The sequence below is a fragment of the Ictalurus punctatus genome, chromosome 3 (assembly GCF_001660625.3).
Source record: "Ictalurus punctatus breed USDA103 chromosome 3, Coco_2.0, whole genome shotgun sequence".
NCBI lineage: Eukaryota > Metazoa > Chordata > Actinopteri > Siluriformes > Ictaluridae > Ictalurus > Ictalurus punctatus.
The window spans coordinates 30,510,726-30,523,477 of record NC_030418.2 but is presented as its reverse complement, the minus strand read 5'-3'; the positions used below and the strand labels follow the sequence as shown (position 1 = coordinate 30,523,477).

At 42.0% G+C, this 12,752-nt stretch overlaps 1 protein-coding gene across 5 annotated transcripts in view; it reads left to right on the top strand.

The window, feature by feature from the left end:
• The window catches only part of fam13a (family with sequence similarity 13 member A), an 83,431-nt gene extending 71,233 nt beyond the window's left edge, over positions 1–12,198 (top strand). For 2 of the 5 annotated variants that reach the window (XM_053679880.1, XM_017463496.3), the window contains 10 exons: positions 1,431–1,635; positions 2,903–3,044; positions 3,194–3,275; positions 3,708–3,913; positions 5,190–5,273; positions 6,117–6,212; positions 6,543–6,629; positions 7,666–7,865; positions 9,561–9,662; positions 9,751–12,198. In XM_053679880.1, coding sequence (XP_053535855.1) covers positions 1,431–1,635; positions 2,903–3,044; positions 3,194–3,275; positions 3,708–3,913; positions 5,190–5,273; positions 6,117–6,212; positions 6,543–6,629; positions 7,666–7,865; positions 9,561–9,662; positions 9,751–9,874 — 1,328 coding nt within the window. In that variant the 3' untranslated portion in view covers positions 9,875–12,198. Of the gene's footprint in view, positions 1–1,430; positions 1,636–2,902; positions 3,045–3,193; positions 3,276–3,707; positions 3,914–5,189; positions 5,274–6,116; positions 6,213–6,490; positions 6,630–7,665; positions 7,866–9,560; positions 9,663–9,750 lie in introns of those variants that run through there. The other 3 variants (XM_017463495.3, XM_053679881.1, XM_017463499.3) reach the window with 3 other exon arrangements.
• The last annotated feature ends 554 nt before the right edge of the window (positions 12,199–12,752 follow it).

The window sequence follows — 12,752 nt, the reverse complement described above, 5'->3', positions numbered from 1 at the left end:
TGCACCACCGATTGTGGCTTACTTTAAACAAACATTGTTGGAGTTTAAAAAGTACCCCCAATCTTTCATTTCATTCCATCATTTCAAAGTTCTTTTTTTTTTCAGCATATAAATGTGTCTGTCGTGTTCCTTTAATGGATGAGCCCATTTTAAACAGTAGTCCATGATTAAAGGAAAATACTGCAAGATAAAAAGGTAATCCTATGCGTCTTATTCTTGATTTTTTGTCTTTGAAGTCATGCCTTAACGGGGGGGGGGGGGGGGGGACCCAGGAGCACATGTGAGCAGCAATTTATAGAGGATCTCCCCTGGAGAGAGGCTGTACAGACAGCAGATGAGCCTGCTGAAATGGACATGTTAGCGAGGGAGGGGGATCAACCTTTGTCCTAGTGTAACCAGTGCCAAAGCTGTTTGTTTCGGCAACCGCTGTGACCATAAGTGCCACGATATAAAGCCAAAACGTCCGAGTCCTCATTTTCACCTCACATACGAGTCCCTCAGTAAGTCCGATTGCGTCACTCGGGGCTGTTATCACTTCATCGTCCTTTTTCTTTCTCCAAACACTGTTAAACTTTAGTTATTCATGACTGCAAAAATAATAAATAAATAAACAAAAAAGTGATGCAAACTCTCACGTTTAAAAAAAATTTAAAAAAAAAAAAAAAAAAAAAAAATTTAAAAAAAGAGCTACATTTATCTTTTCCAGGCACGGTCCTGACAGAATGATTTAGACCTTCAAGTGACATTTAAGCTAATAATTGGATATGGTGGTTGGTTCGCTTTATGAGCTTGTGAGGGAAAGTGTGACATGTTTAGATGTATCAATCTACACTACAATAACCATCAAACAAATGAATAGTGTATCTCACACGTTAGCACTCAGACCGAGAACAACAGCAGTTACTATACATGTGGAGATAAAAACAAAGAATCCGTGGGAATAATACTCTTAAAATAACACTTAAGCATTGAAGCATGATGCACACCCTGACACGCGTGGGTGTTTGTTTTATGCATGTATGCTCTTAAATGACCTTGCGTCCTTTGCTGCAGTCTTGGCATTGTCGCTGCTTGTTTCTTGGCAACAGCTGTACGGTGCTTTTTTTTTTCCCCTTTTTTTCATATGTTTGAGTTAGGCTTTATTCCTCGGTCTAAGGGACAATTTAACAAGCCTTAGATTAGAATTTCTCCCATTAACCCCATATTAACCCCATATTTTTGTTTGTGGACCGTGTCAACGCCCAGAAGGTTAGAGAAACCTGTAAAGTTTATTTGTTTAACCATGACGTTCTAAAGGTCATGAACATGTTCGGCATGAACACCATTCTGTGTGTGTTTCTGTGTTTTTCCAGTTTGGCTGCTTGGTCTGGATGTGTCTGAAATATATATATGTAAAAATATGTATGTATGTGTGTGTGTGTTGTTGATAGAACCAGTGCCAGCGTACAGAGACAACATGGACAGTGAAGAAGCTCACCTCTCACCCCACACCGGGGGCAAAATGATCCGTCAGCTGCTGGAGGAAGACTCGGATCCCATGCTCTCACCACGCTTCTACGCCTATGGGAAATCGCAGCAGTACCTGGACGACACCGAGGTCCCTCCCTCACCGCCCAACACACATTCTTTCATCAGGTGAGAGCAAACCTGGAATTAAAATCAATCGAGAACTAGAGAAAGGCAATTATCGAGGTGTATTACAGACATGTACACACCTTAATCACACTATTAACTTCGTGTGAGAGTTTTCACCGCATTTTGCAACAGGACATGATCACACACGGCAGCGCTCAACCGTCTGACGGCAAACAAGAAAGCACGGCGTCCCAAACCGCGTACTTACCTGCTATACAGTAGGAGAAATACATGCATTTCTATATGCTATATAGTTGGTAAGTATGCGGTTTGGGACACCGCCCACGGCTTCAAGCAGTCGTCTATTTGCACGTATAGCATGACAAATAATTAACTGCACTTGAAATGTTCGTAAAATTTAAAATAAAAACACCCATAACTGTATCCGGTACCATAACGAAGACGAACTGTATGTCGATACGTGAAATTCTGGAGGGAACGTCGGACGGCGTGGCGCAGGGACGTAATGATGTGTGCTGTTAATCTAACTATGTTCTATAACATGTAAAACCTGAACATGAAAGGAATATTCTAAAAGCAACTCATGTAAACTCCTTAATCACAATATTGTCTTACTCAGAATAAGGTCAATAATTAGATTACTGCTATCCATGTAAACATAGTCAGTTAAATCAGACTGGGTGAAGCACCAAAGTCTGCATTTTACATTCGCATGTTGTTCATTTGGCTGAAGTTTTTATCCAAAGAGACTTGAAACTGGGACAGGATACAACTGAGCAGTTGAGGGTTAAGGGTCTTACTCATAGGCCCAACAATGGCAGCACGGCAATAGTGGGATTTGAGCTCACAACGACCAATAAGTAGCCCAAACCTTTAACCACTGAGCCACCCATTTCCAGTCTGAATCCAAGAACCAGTGACAATCAAGGCTTTGGAGTCATTTTGTTTTAAAGCCATTAAAATAATATATATTAAACAAAACAGTCAGTGTGAATCAGTGGTTGTAGGAGGAAATCCATTTCACTGGCAGTTCCAACTAAATAAATAGGAGTTATCCTTTGAAGTCGTTATTATTTTTATGTCTTCATTAACCAACACATTATCGTGATCATTTAACAGTTTGCCGTATAAATTGGTGGACATGTCAGTGGGAAAGCGCTATCAATTTAAGAGTTTTCTGATTAGGATTGTAACAGTCTGTGATAGAAGATTCCTCAGTTGTGGTGAGATTGTTTTGTTACGTTTAAAAGAACTGAGGATGATGTTTCAGGGGTCTGATAACGTTTCTATTATATTTTGTGTTCAGCCGGAGGCGGAGTTCTTCGCTAGGCTCGTGCGAGAACGAATGTGAGGAGCTCACGTCGACGCAGCTCTCTAAAAAGATCCACAGCCTCAAGAAAAAGATCCGCAAGTTTGAGGAAAAGTTTGAGGAAGAACGCAAATACAGGGTTAGTATAAAAAACTCTCCAAAGGTTTGCGATACAGCAGCAGGAAAATCCAAACGGATACCAGAACCGCTTTTTCAAAATGGCCCCTTGTGAGTCTGTTTCCTGTTTTTTGAGACAACAATAATGGGCGCTGTGTTTTCCCTCTCCAGCCGTCACACAGTGACAAAGCGGCCAACCCCGAGGTCCTGAGGTGGATGAATGAGCTGGCCAGGCTTCGCAAAGACCTCAAAGGTATGCACGTAACACTTCATGTACAAAGAAGGAAGGAAGAATTAGCGTGATTAGCATCTTATAAATCAGGATAATCCAACACCCATGACGCATTTGTTAAATAAACGGAAAAACCAAAACACACAAACCTCTCTCAGTTTCAAAGGTCAGTCATTGGCTACTTAGCTGGAAATTTAAGAAGTCGCTTAGTCATGCTTTTGTAGTGCTGTTTTGTAAGGTTAACCACACAACTCTCCAGGAATCGTAGATGTCCAGCCATCAGACTTATGTAATATTAGCTTAAGTGTTGTCTTTCGTGTAGATACCGGATAATAAGCCATTGGGGTTAAAACTGTAAGTGGTAAAAAGTATTTAAGGAAAAGCATTTAATCTAAAAGAGAAATCGTCACAGTAACCGAGTAACCCCTTAACGTTTCTTCTGACCGCTCACAGAGCACAGTCTGCTGAAGTCAGAGGAAGATTTGGCTCCTTTGCCGAGGCAGCGCAGCAACACGCTTCCCAAGAGCTTCGGTTCTCAGCTGGAGAAGAAAAGCAACGAGGCCAAGACGCCCAAACCGCCTGTGGAGAGCACGCTGGAGACGGTGATGAACAAACTGCAGGAGAAACGCACAGAGACCGGTCGGCCCGAGAACATCAAGGCAAGAGATTGGTCCAAAGGCGCTGATTAAATTTCTATAACAGCAGCTCTGACAGTAGTTCAGGCTGGTTTATATTAATGCAATCATTTCTATAGCAACAACTCATTCACAGGGACTTGTATAGCAAACGCTCCACTTAAAGCTAATAATAATAATAATAATAATAATAATTAACGAAGAAAGACCTATAATGATTTCCAACACTGGAGTTCGCTTTCCCCTCCACAAGTAATGGATGCCAATTGGCCACGTGATGCAATCAGATTCAATGGAGAAAGCAATGATGCTTGGAATGGTCAGTGGAACGAGAAGACGAGGCCGCCAAAGAAAGCACTGGCTTGACACTATCAAAATGGACACTGGCCTAGGTGTAGAACAGCTAAAAGGGAAAGTTCAAGACTGGAAAGCGTGGCGAGAGATGGCCCATAGAATCGGTGAGAATCGGACCCGATTGAACGGATAACATCGTCATCATTCATTCAATTCTAAACTGGTAGCTAGATCCTTCTCTAGGGTGATCATACGTCCTCTTTTTCCCCGGACATGTTCTTGAAAAATCGTCCGGCCGGGATTTCTAGATCTGAGAAAATGTCTGGGATTCAGCTTTAGTTTCATTATGATGTGCTTATGGTCTAATACTGCATCATGCGTGTGCATGTTTGCATTGCTTTAACCCCTCTCTGTAATTCCTGCCTTCTCGCACACCAATCGGTCAAATATAAAAGGCTTACAGCAACTATTGCCCAAATTCCTGCCTCTCAACCGTTAGTGTAGTCTCAGTGAACGCTCGAAGGTGAAGCGCTGTTGTGTACGGCGTCAAACAGTTCAGCAAACGCCAGCTGTCCTGAGTCGAAACAATGCCCATGGCCATATAAGATCATTTTTAATTTCATGTTATCACATTGCTTCGTATCACATGGTCATCCAAATGTGTAAATGATGGCAGAAGGTTCACTCACGGCATCTGATATTTTATTTTATTCCATGGACATTCAAAAGTAAGTAGGAAAAAATGTAATATGTGGGCAGAGTGAAACCAATTTTTTATATATATATATATATACACATATACACACACACACACACACACACACACACACCGTCTCTTACTTTCTACAAGTTATTTTCATATCATTAGTGCAAAAGTAAAAAGATGCAGCTTTCACATGTAGTACAGTACAGACCGTTTGTTCACAACCCGTTTAGTTAGATATGTGTGTCAGAATTGAGTAAATAATTCGGGTTAGTGACCAAAATACTTGTGTTTCCAAAACAGGACATGACCAGAGAACAGATTGGTGCAGAGAAAGTAGCTCTGCAGAAAGCGCTGCTGCATTATGAAGGCATCCATGGCAGACCGGTGAGTGTATGTGGATGTGTGTGTGGATGTGTGTGTAAGGGTGGCACCATCAATACCTCACATAAACCTTCCCATTCTGGTTATTTATTACTCACTTTCATGGTGCACCGATTGCCAGAGAGGGAAAGGGAATAATGTGTGAAAATAGGCTGTGTGTACAGTGTGTGTGTATGTGTGTGTGTGTAGAGCCTGCTGAACAGACATGCGAGGGTTGTGCTCGAGTTATCCCTGCATTGCTATGTCAAGATTAACATGTAGAATGCAAAATACGACCATTACTCCAAGTCAGTCTCCTGCACTTCTACTCCCATTCAGACTTTCTGAACATCTGCCTCGTTCAAAAGCCAACAAGAGAATTGTATTGTGATAAAAGCTGTTCGTTATTGAACCAAGGTTAATCACAGCGCCGTAATTACAGTCATCTGCATCAGGGCTTGAGCTCATTAACCAGGTCAAACACAGCTCAATTTCTCTCTTCACTGTTCCACTGTTTTTACAGATTCACATCCAGGATAAAAATCCTAGCGGACCAGATAAAGATTATTTAATAGCTTATTCTAATTTTGCTCATGTGATTATTCCAAAGCGACTATTCGAGAAAGGATACAACTCCGCTGATGAGAGATAAGGATATAAAGATATAAGGCTATAACCTTAACCCCTGAGCCCCCTCTAGACCATAAAAGAAATAAAATTTCTATTAATACACAAACAGGAAATACCCCCTAACCCGAAAAATGTTGCACAGACTTCATTTGCATACTGGAATGTGATTGGCTCGCTTATTATTTAATGCAGTGACACATGCCTGTTCAACACTAACTCTAGTTTTCCTCTTTCAAGATCACAAAGACTGAAAGACAGCTCATGAAGCCGCTGTACGATCGATATCGCCTCGTCAAACAGATCCTATGCAGAGCGTCCACCATCCCAGTCATTGTAAGTACAATCTTTTTACTCTTTTATCTACACATCTGTCCAACAGCAGGAATTTTTTATTTTATTTTATTTTATTTCAGCAGCCAAGAGAGAATTGTATGGCCTCAGAGCAGTAATGAGATTTGAAAACATGACACACAGCACTGGCAGCTCTGAAAATATTACATATTTTAACAGGAACATGTGTACTGAAACGACACACTTACAGGATTTTCGCTGATCTAGGATCAGTTTAAAGTGGCTGGTGTAGTGGGTTAAGCTGATTTCTTTCTTTAAAGCTGATCTGAGGTCAGTGTTCTGAGTGGTTCCTTCCTTATGACCCTCCACAAGCAGGGTTCTCCGTCCAGCAAGCGCCGAGGCCCTCAGCTGCAGCCCATTATCGAGGGGGAACCCGCTCTCTTCTTCGACCACGGCAAGGTGAAGAGCTGCTGCTCAGCCAATCAGAAATGCTCTGACTGTAACCTCAAGCCCTTCAAATTAACAGCCTGTTGATTCGGGGTCACATAATCATGCTAAATCAGTAGCTATCGAGTGCCATGTGATGATTTTTATTCCCCCCCCTCCCCTCACACTGATTGTGAAGCTCTGATTAAACTCATGCAGATGTGTGTTTTTGTGCATGGCGTGCGGTGATATGAAGAAGAAACGTCCTGTGAGAATCAGTGATATTGACTTCAAGCTTCAATGGACAAAGAGGCTTAAAGGAGTTCTCCGTCATGGTTTTAACCTAATCTCCATCCACTGTATCTGTAGCGTGTGCGTCATTACCACGGACAAGAGCCGACACGTTTCCCCAGAACCGAAAAGCTGCATACTTGCTAACTCGCTCATAATGCCAGTCTTAGGGCAGCTGTTGAGGCGGTTCATGTACAAACACTTTACTGCTGCTCTAGCTGTGAATCACTGGATAAAACTCCCTAGGAACAGCTTTTCTAAGACGACATTTTCTCATCTGTTTTATTGTTATTTTACAAAAAGTCGTAGTTTGTCATTTTTACGTTATAGCCACATATTTTACACGTTTTCTGCACAGAATTCAACATCTGCCCTTTGACTTTCATTCTAACTAAATTTAGAGTGAACAAGCTTCTTTTCTTTTCTCATTAGAGGAAAACCTATCAAAATTCCGGTCTGTGATAATGACACATGCGCTACAAATGCAGTGGATAAGGATTGGGTAGAGAAGAAGAAAAAAAAAAAAAAAAAAACTCTGGAGTATTCCTTTAACACTGTTGATGATTTGTGAATGTGCAAAATGAGTACATCTCGATCACACTTTGGATGATGAGCACCTGTCAGTGTAATATTCTGCTTTCCGTCACTAATCGAACGGATTAAATTATCAGCATCGATTGAGTGAATCCTGCATGGCGTTTACCTGAAGATCCTCGCGTCAACCAGCTCTGCCATTCATCGTTTTTAACTAACCTGGCGTAAAACCTTGTCTGTGCAGGAGGAAGAGGACGGCTCGGATGAAGACAACGACAACAGGATGCAGTTTGCGCAGCTGACGGTGCGTCCGGAGCTGAGCATGCTGGGATTTCTGGACCACCTGGATGAGGAGGTGGACGGTTTCATTTCGCCCGTAGACGAGTTGTCGCCTTCGAAGAACAGCTCCGACATGAGACTGTCCAACCTGCACTCTGCCACCATGTGAGTGCCACATGCTAATGAGTACAAAAGAAAATAAGTAAGGGATGCAGTAATACATTAACGTGATCGACGACAGGGTGGGGTGATGTGGAGTTACAGTGACCACCCCGTAGTTGATTATTTCAATAGAACAGCATTGTCCTGAAGCGTTTTATTTGATTCCTCGTATACTACAGCAACTTGCCAATGATTTCAATTGAAACTTTTTATCCGTTTATAGTTACACTCAACGGTGTGGTACGTCAGCAGAACGAGTTAGTTCCTGTTACCACTTTCTTTTTTCGAATGCAAAACCAAGCAAGCTCTGCAATATTCGGAGACGCTTGCGATTTTTCAAAATTACCGCAGATTTTCCGCAGGTTCCGGCCGAGACAAAGCCCTCTTCGATCGACGTGCGTCGAACACGCGTACAGCGAAAAGGTCGCATTTCATGATAATGAGTCTTAATTGGTAACGTATACATTACAGCACAGTGAAATTCTTTTCTTCGCATACGTCAGCATGTTAGGAAGTTGGGGTCAGAGCGCAGGGTCAGCCATGATACAGCGCCCCCTGGAGCAGAGAGGAATAAGGGCCTTGCTCAAGGGCCCAACATTGGCAGCGCCAGGGATTGAACCCCCAACCTTTGTTTACCAACAAACATCACTGCCAAAGAGCGCGCAAAACTACTTGGTGCGGCTCCAATTTCGCCAATTCACGTAGTTTTCCAAAAAAAAAAAAAATTAAAAAACCCGAAACAAAACTCTGCAGGTTGCAAATTTTGTAAAAAAATTTTTAAATCCGCAGCAAAAATCCATCATTTATGGCTGCAACAATCACAAAAACAAATGCTGTGCAATCCTGTATGGACTGATTATAGCAGCTACAAACTTATTTCATCACCAGCCTCTTTTTTCATGAAATGAATAATAATTTTTTTTAAAAACCACAGCTTGTCATGTTCCCAAGAAACCACAAAGTGTAAACACTCTCCTATGGTGGAAAACCTAAAGTAACAGCTTTCATAAACGCTAAATAAACGTCACCATACGAGTGATTAAATCGACGATTAAATCGCTTTTTGTAGCGTCCCTCTCGGATTCTTTGTTACCGTAGTAAACGGGTGCGTTAACGTTAACCCTTGAAGCCGTAATTAATGTCAGAACTGCTGTTATGGAGAACTAACCAGCACCTTCTGACCAATCAGAGTCAAGAATTCATCAGCTGTGCTGTAAATAAACATGGCACTTTATCTAGAATTCTCCATGTTGATGTGAGGAACAGTGTACAAACGCTTTACTCTGTAGCTGCAGGTTGTAGAACAGGATTGGTAAAAAATAACGCACAACATAGAAAGTAGCTGTGTGTGACTGGAATAGATCTCTATAGAATTTACACTTCGTTCGCACACACAGAAGGACGAGACGAGACGTTGTCAGTTGACAGCGTCTCAGAAATTGATGCAAATTGAGACGATACAAACAGAACCACAATTGTTCTGTAAGATTTGCACCAGATAGAGCACAAAAAGCATCTTTACAAATGTTTTTGTATTGACCTTTACATCATGTGAAAGAAAAGGAAGAATAGAGGACGTCCGGAACAGACCGTGCTCACTGAATAGAGTTACATTTGTCCGTAGAGAAACGTTTGCAGTATTGATTGTGTGGTACTGAATGAGCTTCTGAACGTCCTCCTTCTTTCACAAAAACGCAGACAGGAACTGGTGGAGCAGCTCCAGGAAGCTCGAGAGGAAAAGAAAAGACTCCGAAAGAACTTGCGCGAATTCGAGGACCAGTTCTTCAGGCAAAACGGCAGGTAAAGAGGAACAAAACAGGTGGTAGAGGATCATCTGAGACCATAACTTTACGCTTCACAGAAAGATAACGATGCTCTCATTCTACAGAAACGTGCAGAAGGAAGATCGCTCGCCCTTGGCGGTGGAATACAACGAGTACAAGCACATCAAGGCCAAGCTGAAGCTGCTGGAAGTCCTGATCAGCAAAAGAGACTCCTCGAAGCTCATCTAGCATCCAGCGTTGAGGAAAAAAAAAGCACAAGGACAAGCAGACTCTGCTCATGCTAAAGCTAAATAAGCTCATTGACAGCCCTCCTGTCGAAGTCGCACATTGGGTGGCCATCTGTAGCGAACAGATTCGGCTGAAGAAGATGCCCCTCCTTCCTCCTGCTCCTCCTCCTCCACCACAAACCCTGTTGGATTTCTCTACCACTATTCACACACGCTCAGAGTGATACGAGTGATCTCACGCTCCTTCTGCTGGACTGCAAAACAGATGTCATGTATCTCAGTCTCAGTATCCCATCAACCAATCAGCTACGGCTTTCATCAACCAAACTTCCACGTTAATCACCGACAGATCTCACGTCTCTCACACTCATGGTGGTATTATAATTATACAGTATGTGTAATAGATTTGATTACATACCGTGTTGTATTTATTAGTCCAACCCTTCAGTTTTAATAGAGCGTCTGTTTAATCAGAAAGGATTAGAAACATTTCCCAGGATAACGGACCTCTTCGTTTTTGATGACACGATATTAGATTTGCGGATGATTACCGCTACACTGCCAGTCAAACGTTTTTAAACACCTGGAGGTTATGTTTTAGATTTAGATAGAAGAAAGAAAAAAAAAAAAAAAAAGAAAAAATACATGACACTTTTTATGTGAGGATTATATTGATACTCACAACCTAGTGGTTTGCGAGTGGCGCAACAGGAAAGCATGAGCCCGAGTTTTCTGGACGAGAGGGATGTCGTTACTGTCTCCCTGTCAATCACGGCGAAATCAACCAATCGTGGGCATGCGAGAGCTCGTGAATGAGGAAGAGAGCGGATAGGACTTTCCTCCGAGTGTGGTACGCGACTCTGAATCGACTTCTGGAAACAAAAAGAGAAGTCGATTTTGTGGCTGCGATAAACACAGTGTTTTAAACTACTTACTTATCCATCCATCTTATCCTACCTACACAGGGTCATGGGGAGCCTGGAGCCTATCCCAGGGAACTCACGCCACAAGGCAGGGGACACCCTGGACGGGGTGCCAACCCATCGCAGGGCAGAATCACACACATTCACATTCACATACACACACACACACACACTACTGACAAATTAGATTCTCTAATCAACCTACAATGCATGTCTTTGGAATGGGAGGAAACCAGAGTACCCGGAGGAAACCCCTGAAGCATGCACAGGCAGGGCGGTGGCAGGATTCGAACCCCCAACCCCGGAGGTGCGAGGCGAACGTACTCGGCACTAAGCCACCCTGCCCCCAACTAGTTATTTATGTAGTTATCTAATTATTTATTTAGCACAGACTCCGTGTTCAGTGCTCGGGTGATTTTTCGTTCTAAGCACGCTTCCTTTAACACCGCATGCCCTCAACATTTTATTTTGTTCCTTTAATTAAGCACAACAAATTCGCTCCGATTTACCCCTCAGCAATCAAACGAAGAGGTATAACCGCACCGTTAATCAGACTAGTGATGTTCAAAGACATTTGACTGGCATTGATTTATTTTTATTTCTTAAATCACAAGAGGGATTCTGTGTCTGAAATCAACAAAATGAGAGAAGGTTAAGACAATTATGGGAACTTCAGGGAAACAACAACAACAACACTACATTTTACCGTTTGTGAATTTCATCATAATGTGCCATATTTCACACATTTCTGTTCGACATATGTATAAATGTCGCAGCTGTTAACAATGTTGCATTTAAAAACAACAACAACAACAACAACAACAACTCTATATTGTATTCTTTCATGCTTTCTCTGTGCAGTCATTTGCTCAGTGTAGCCAAAGCAGGTTATTTAGCGACAATCAGTTCATACCATTTTCCTTTAGTCTTTTCATACGTCATGTGGCGAAGACGCACAATATCTCCACCGGAGATAACCAGCGAAGCTGACGTGTGTGTGTGTGTGTGTGTGTGTGTATTATTTGTTATTGACCGCTGTAACCAGCTTTTATTGTAAAGTCACTGTATAACAATGACATGGGCCAACAGCGTCACAGCAACCTGGCTGCCATTTCTTATTGCAGAGCGATAGTTCTATATAAGAGAGAGAGAGAAAGAGAGAGAAAGAGAATAGGTTTGGATAATATAGATTCAGAGTTTTAAAAAAAAATAATAAAAATAAAAAAAAGGCATGATAGTCTCTCCTGTTGTTCTCTAAAAACAAATATTTTGCAGTGTGACCTTCGTTTTTACTGAACGTGAACACTGATTGGTTAATAATGAATAAGGGTGTGTACATTTTAGTACATGATTTATTTGTATTTTGTATATATGAATTAAAGCAAAACCTATTTTTACTGAACTCACTGGTGTGGTGTGTTTTTTCCCGCCTACTTGGTTTGATGTGCAGTGTTGTGATGCGAAGAATTCGTTGCACCATCTTGCCCAAAGTATGACAATTCTGAAAAACTTTACCCATGTATGAATACTCTGTAGTCAAAGTACCACCTGAGACCAACTGTATTCATTTAGCGACTTACAAATGAGAAAATACGAGCAAAGCGATATCAAGCGGAGAACAATACAAGTAGCGCTACCATACAAGATCTTTTAATTGAGCTCCAGAGAAGCAAAGTGCGCAGAATAGAGGTGTAAGAGCCAGAGTAAGGTTTTTTTCCCCCCTCTAAGATAAGGTGGGGGTTGGTCTTTTAAGGGTTAAGTGCTCACGGAAGAGGTGGGTCTTTAGCTGTTTTTTGAAGATAGTCCGGATTGAGGTCGGAAGTTCATTCCGCCTCTGAGGAACAGTTCGTTTGAAGGTTCTGGAATGGGACCTTGAGCCACGCTGAGTAGGTACTACTAAGCGTCAGTCATTAAGCGATCGCAGATTGCGTGAGGGAACGTAAACCTCAAGGAGAG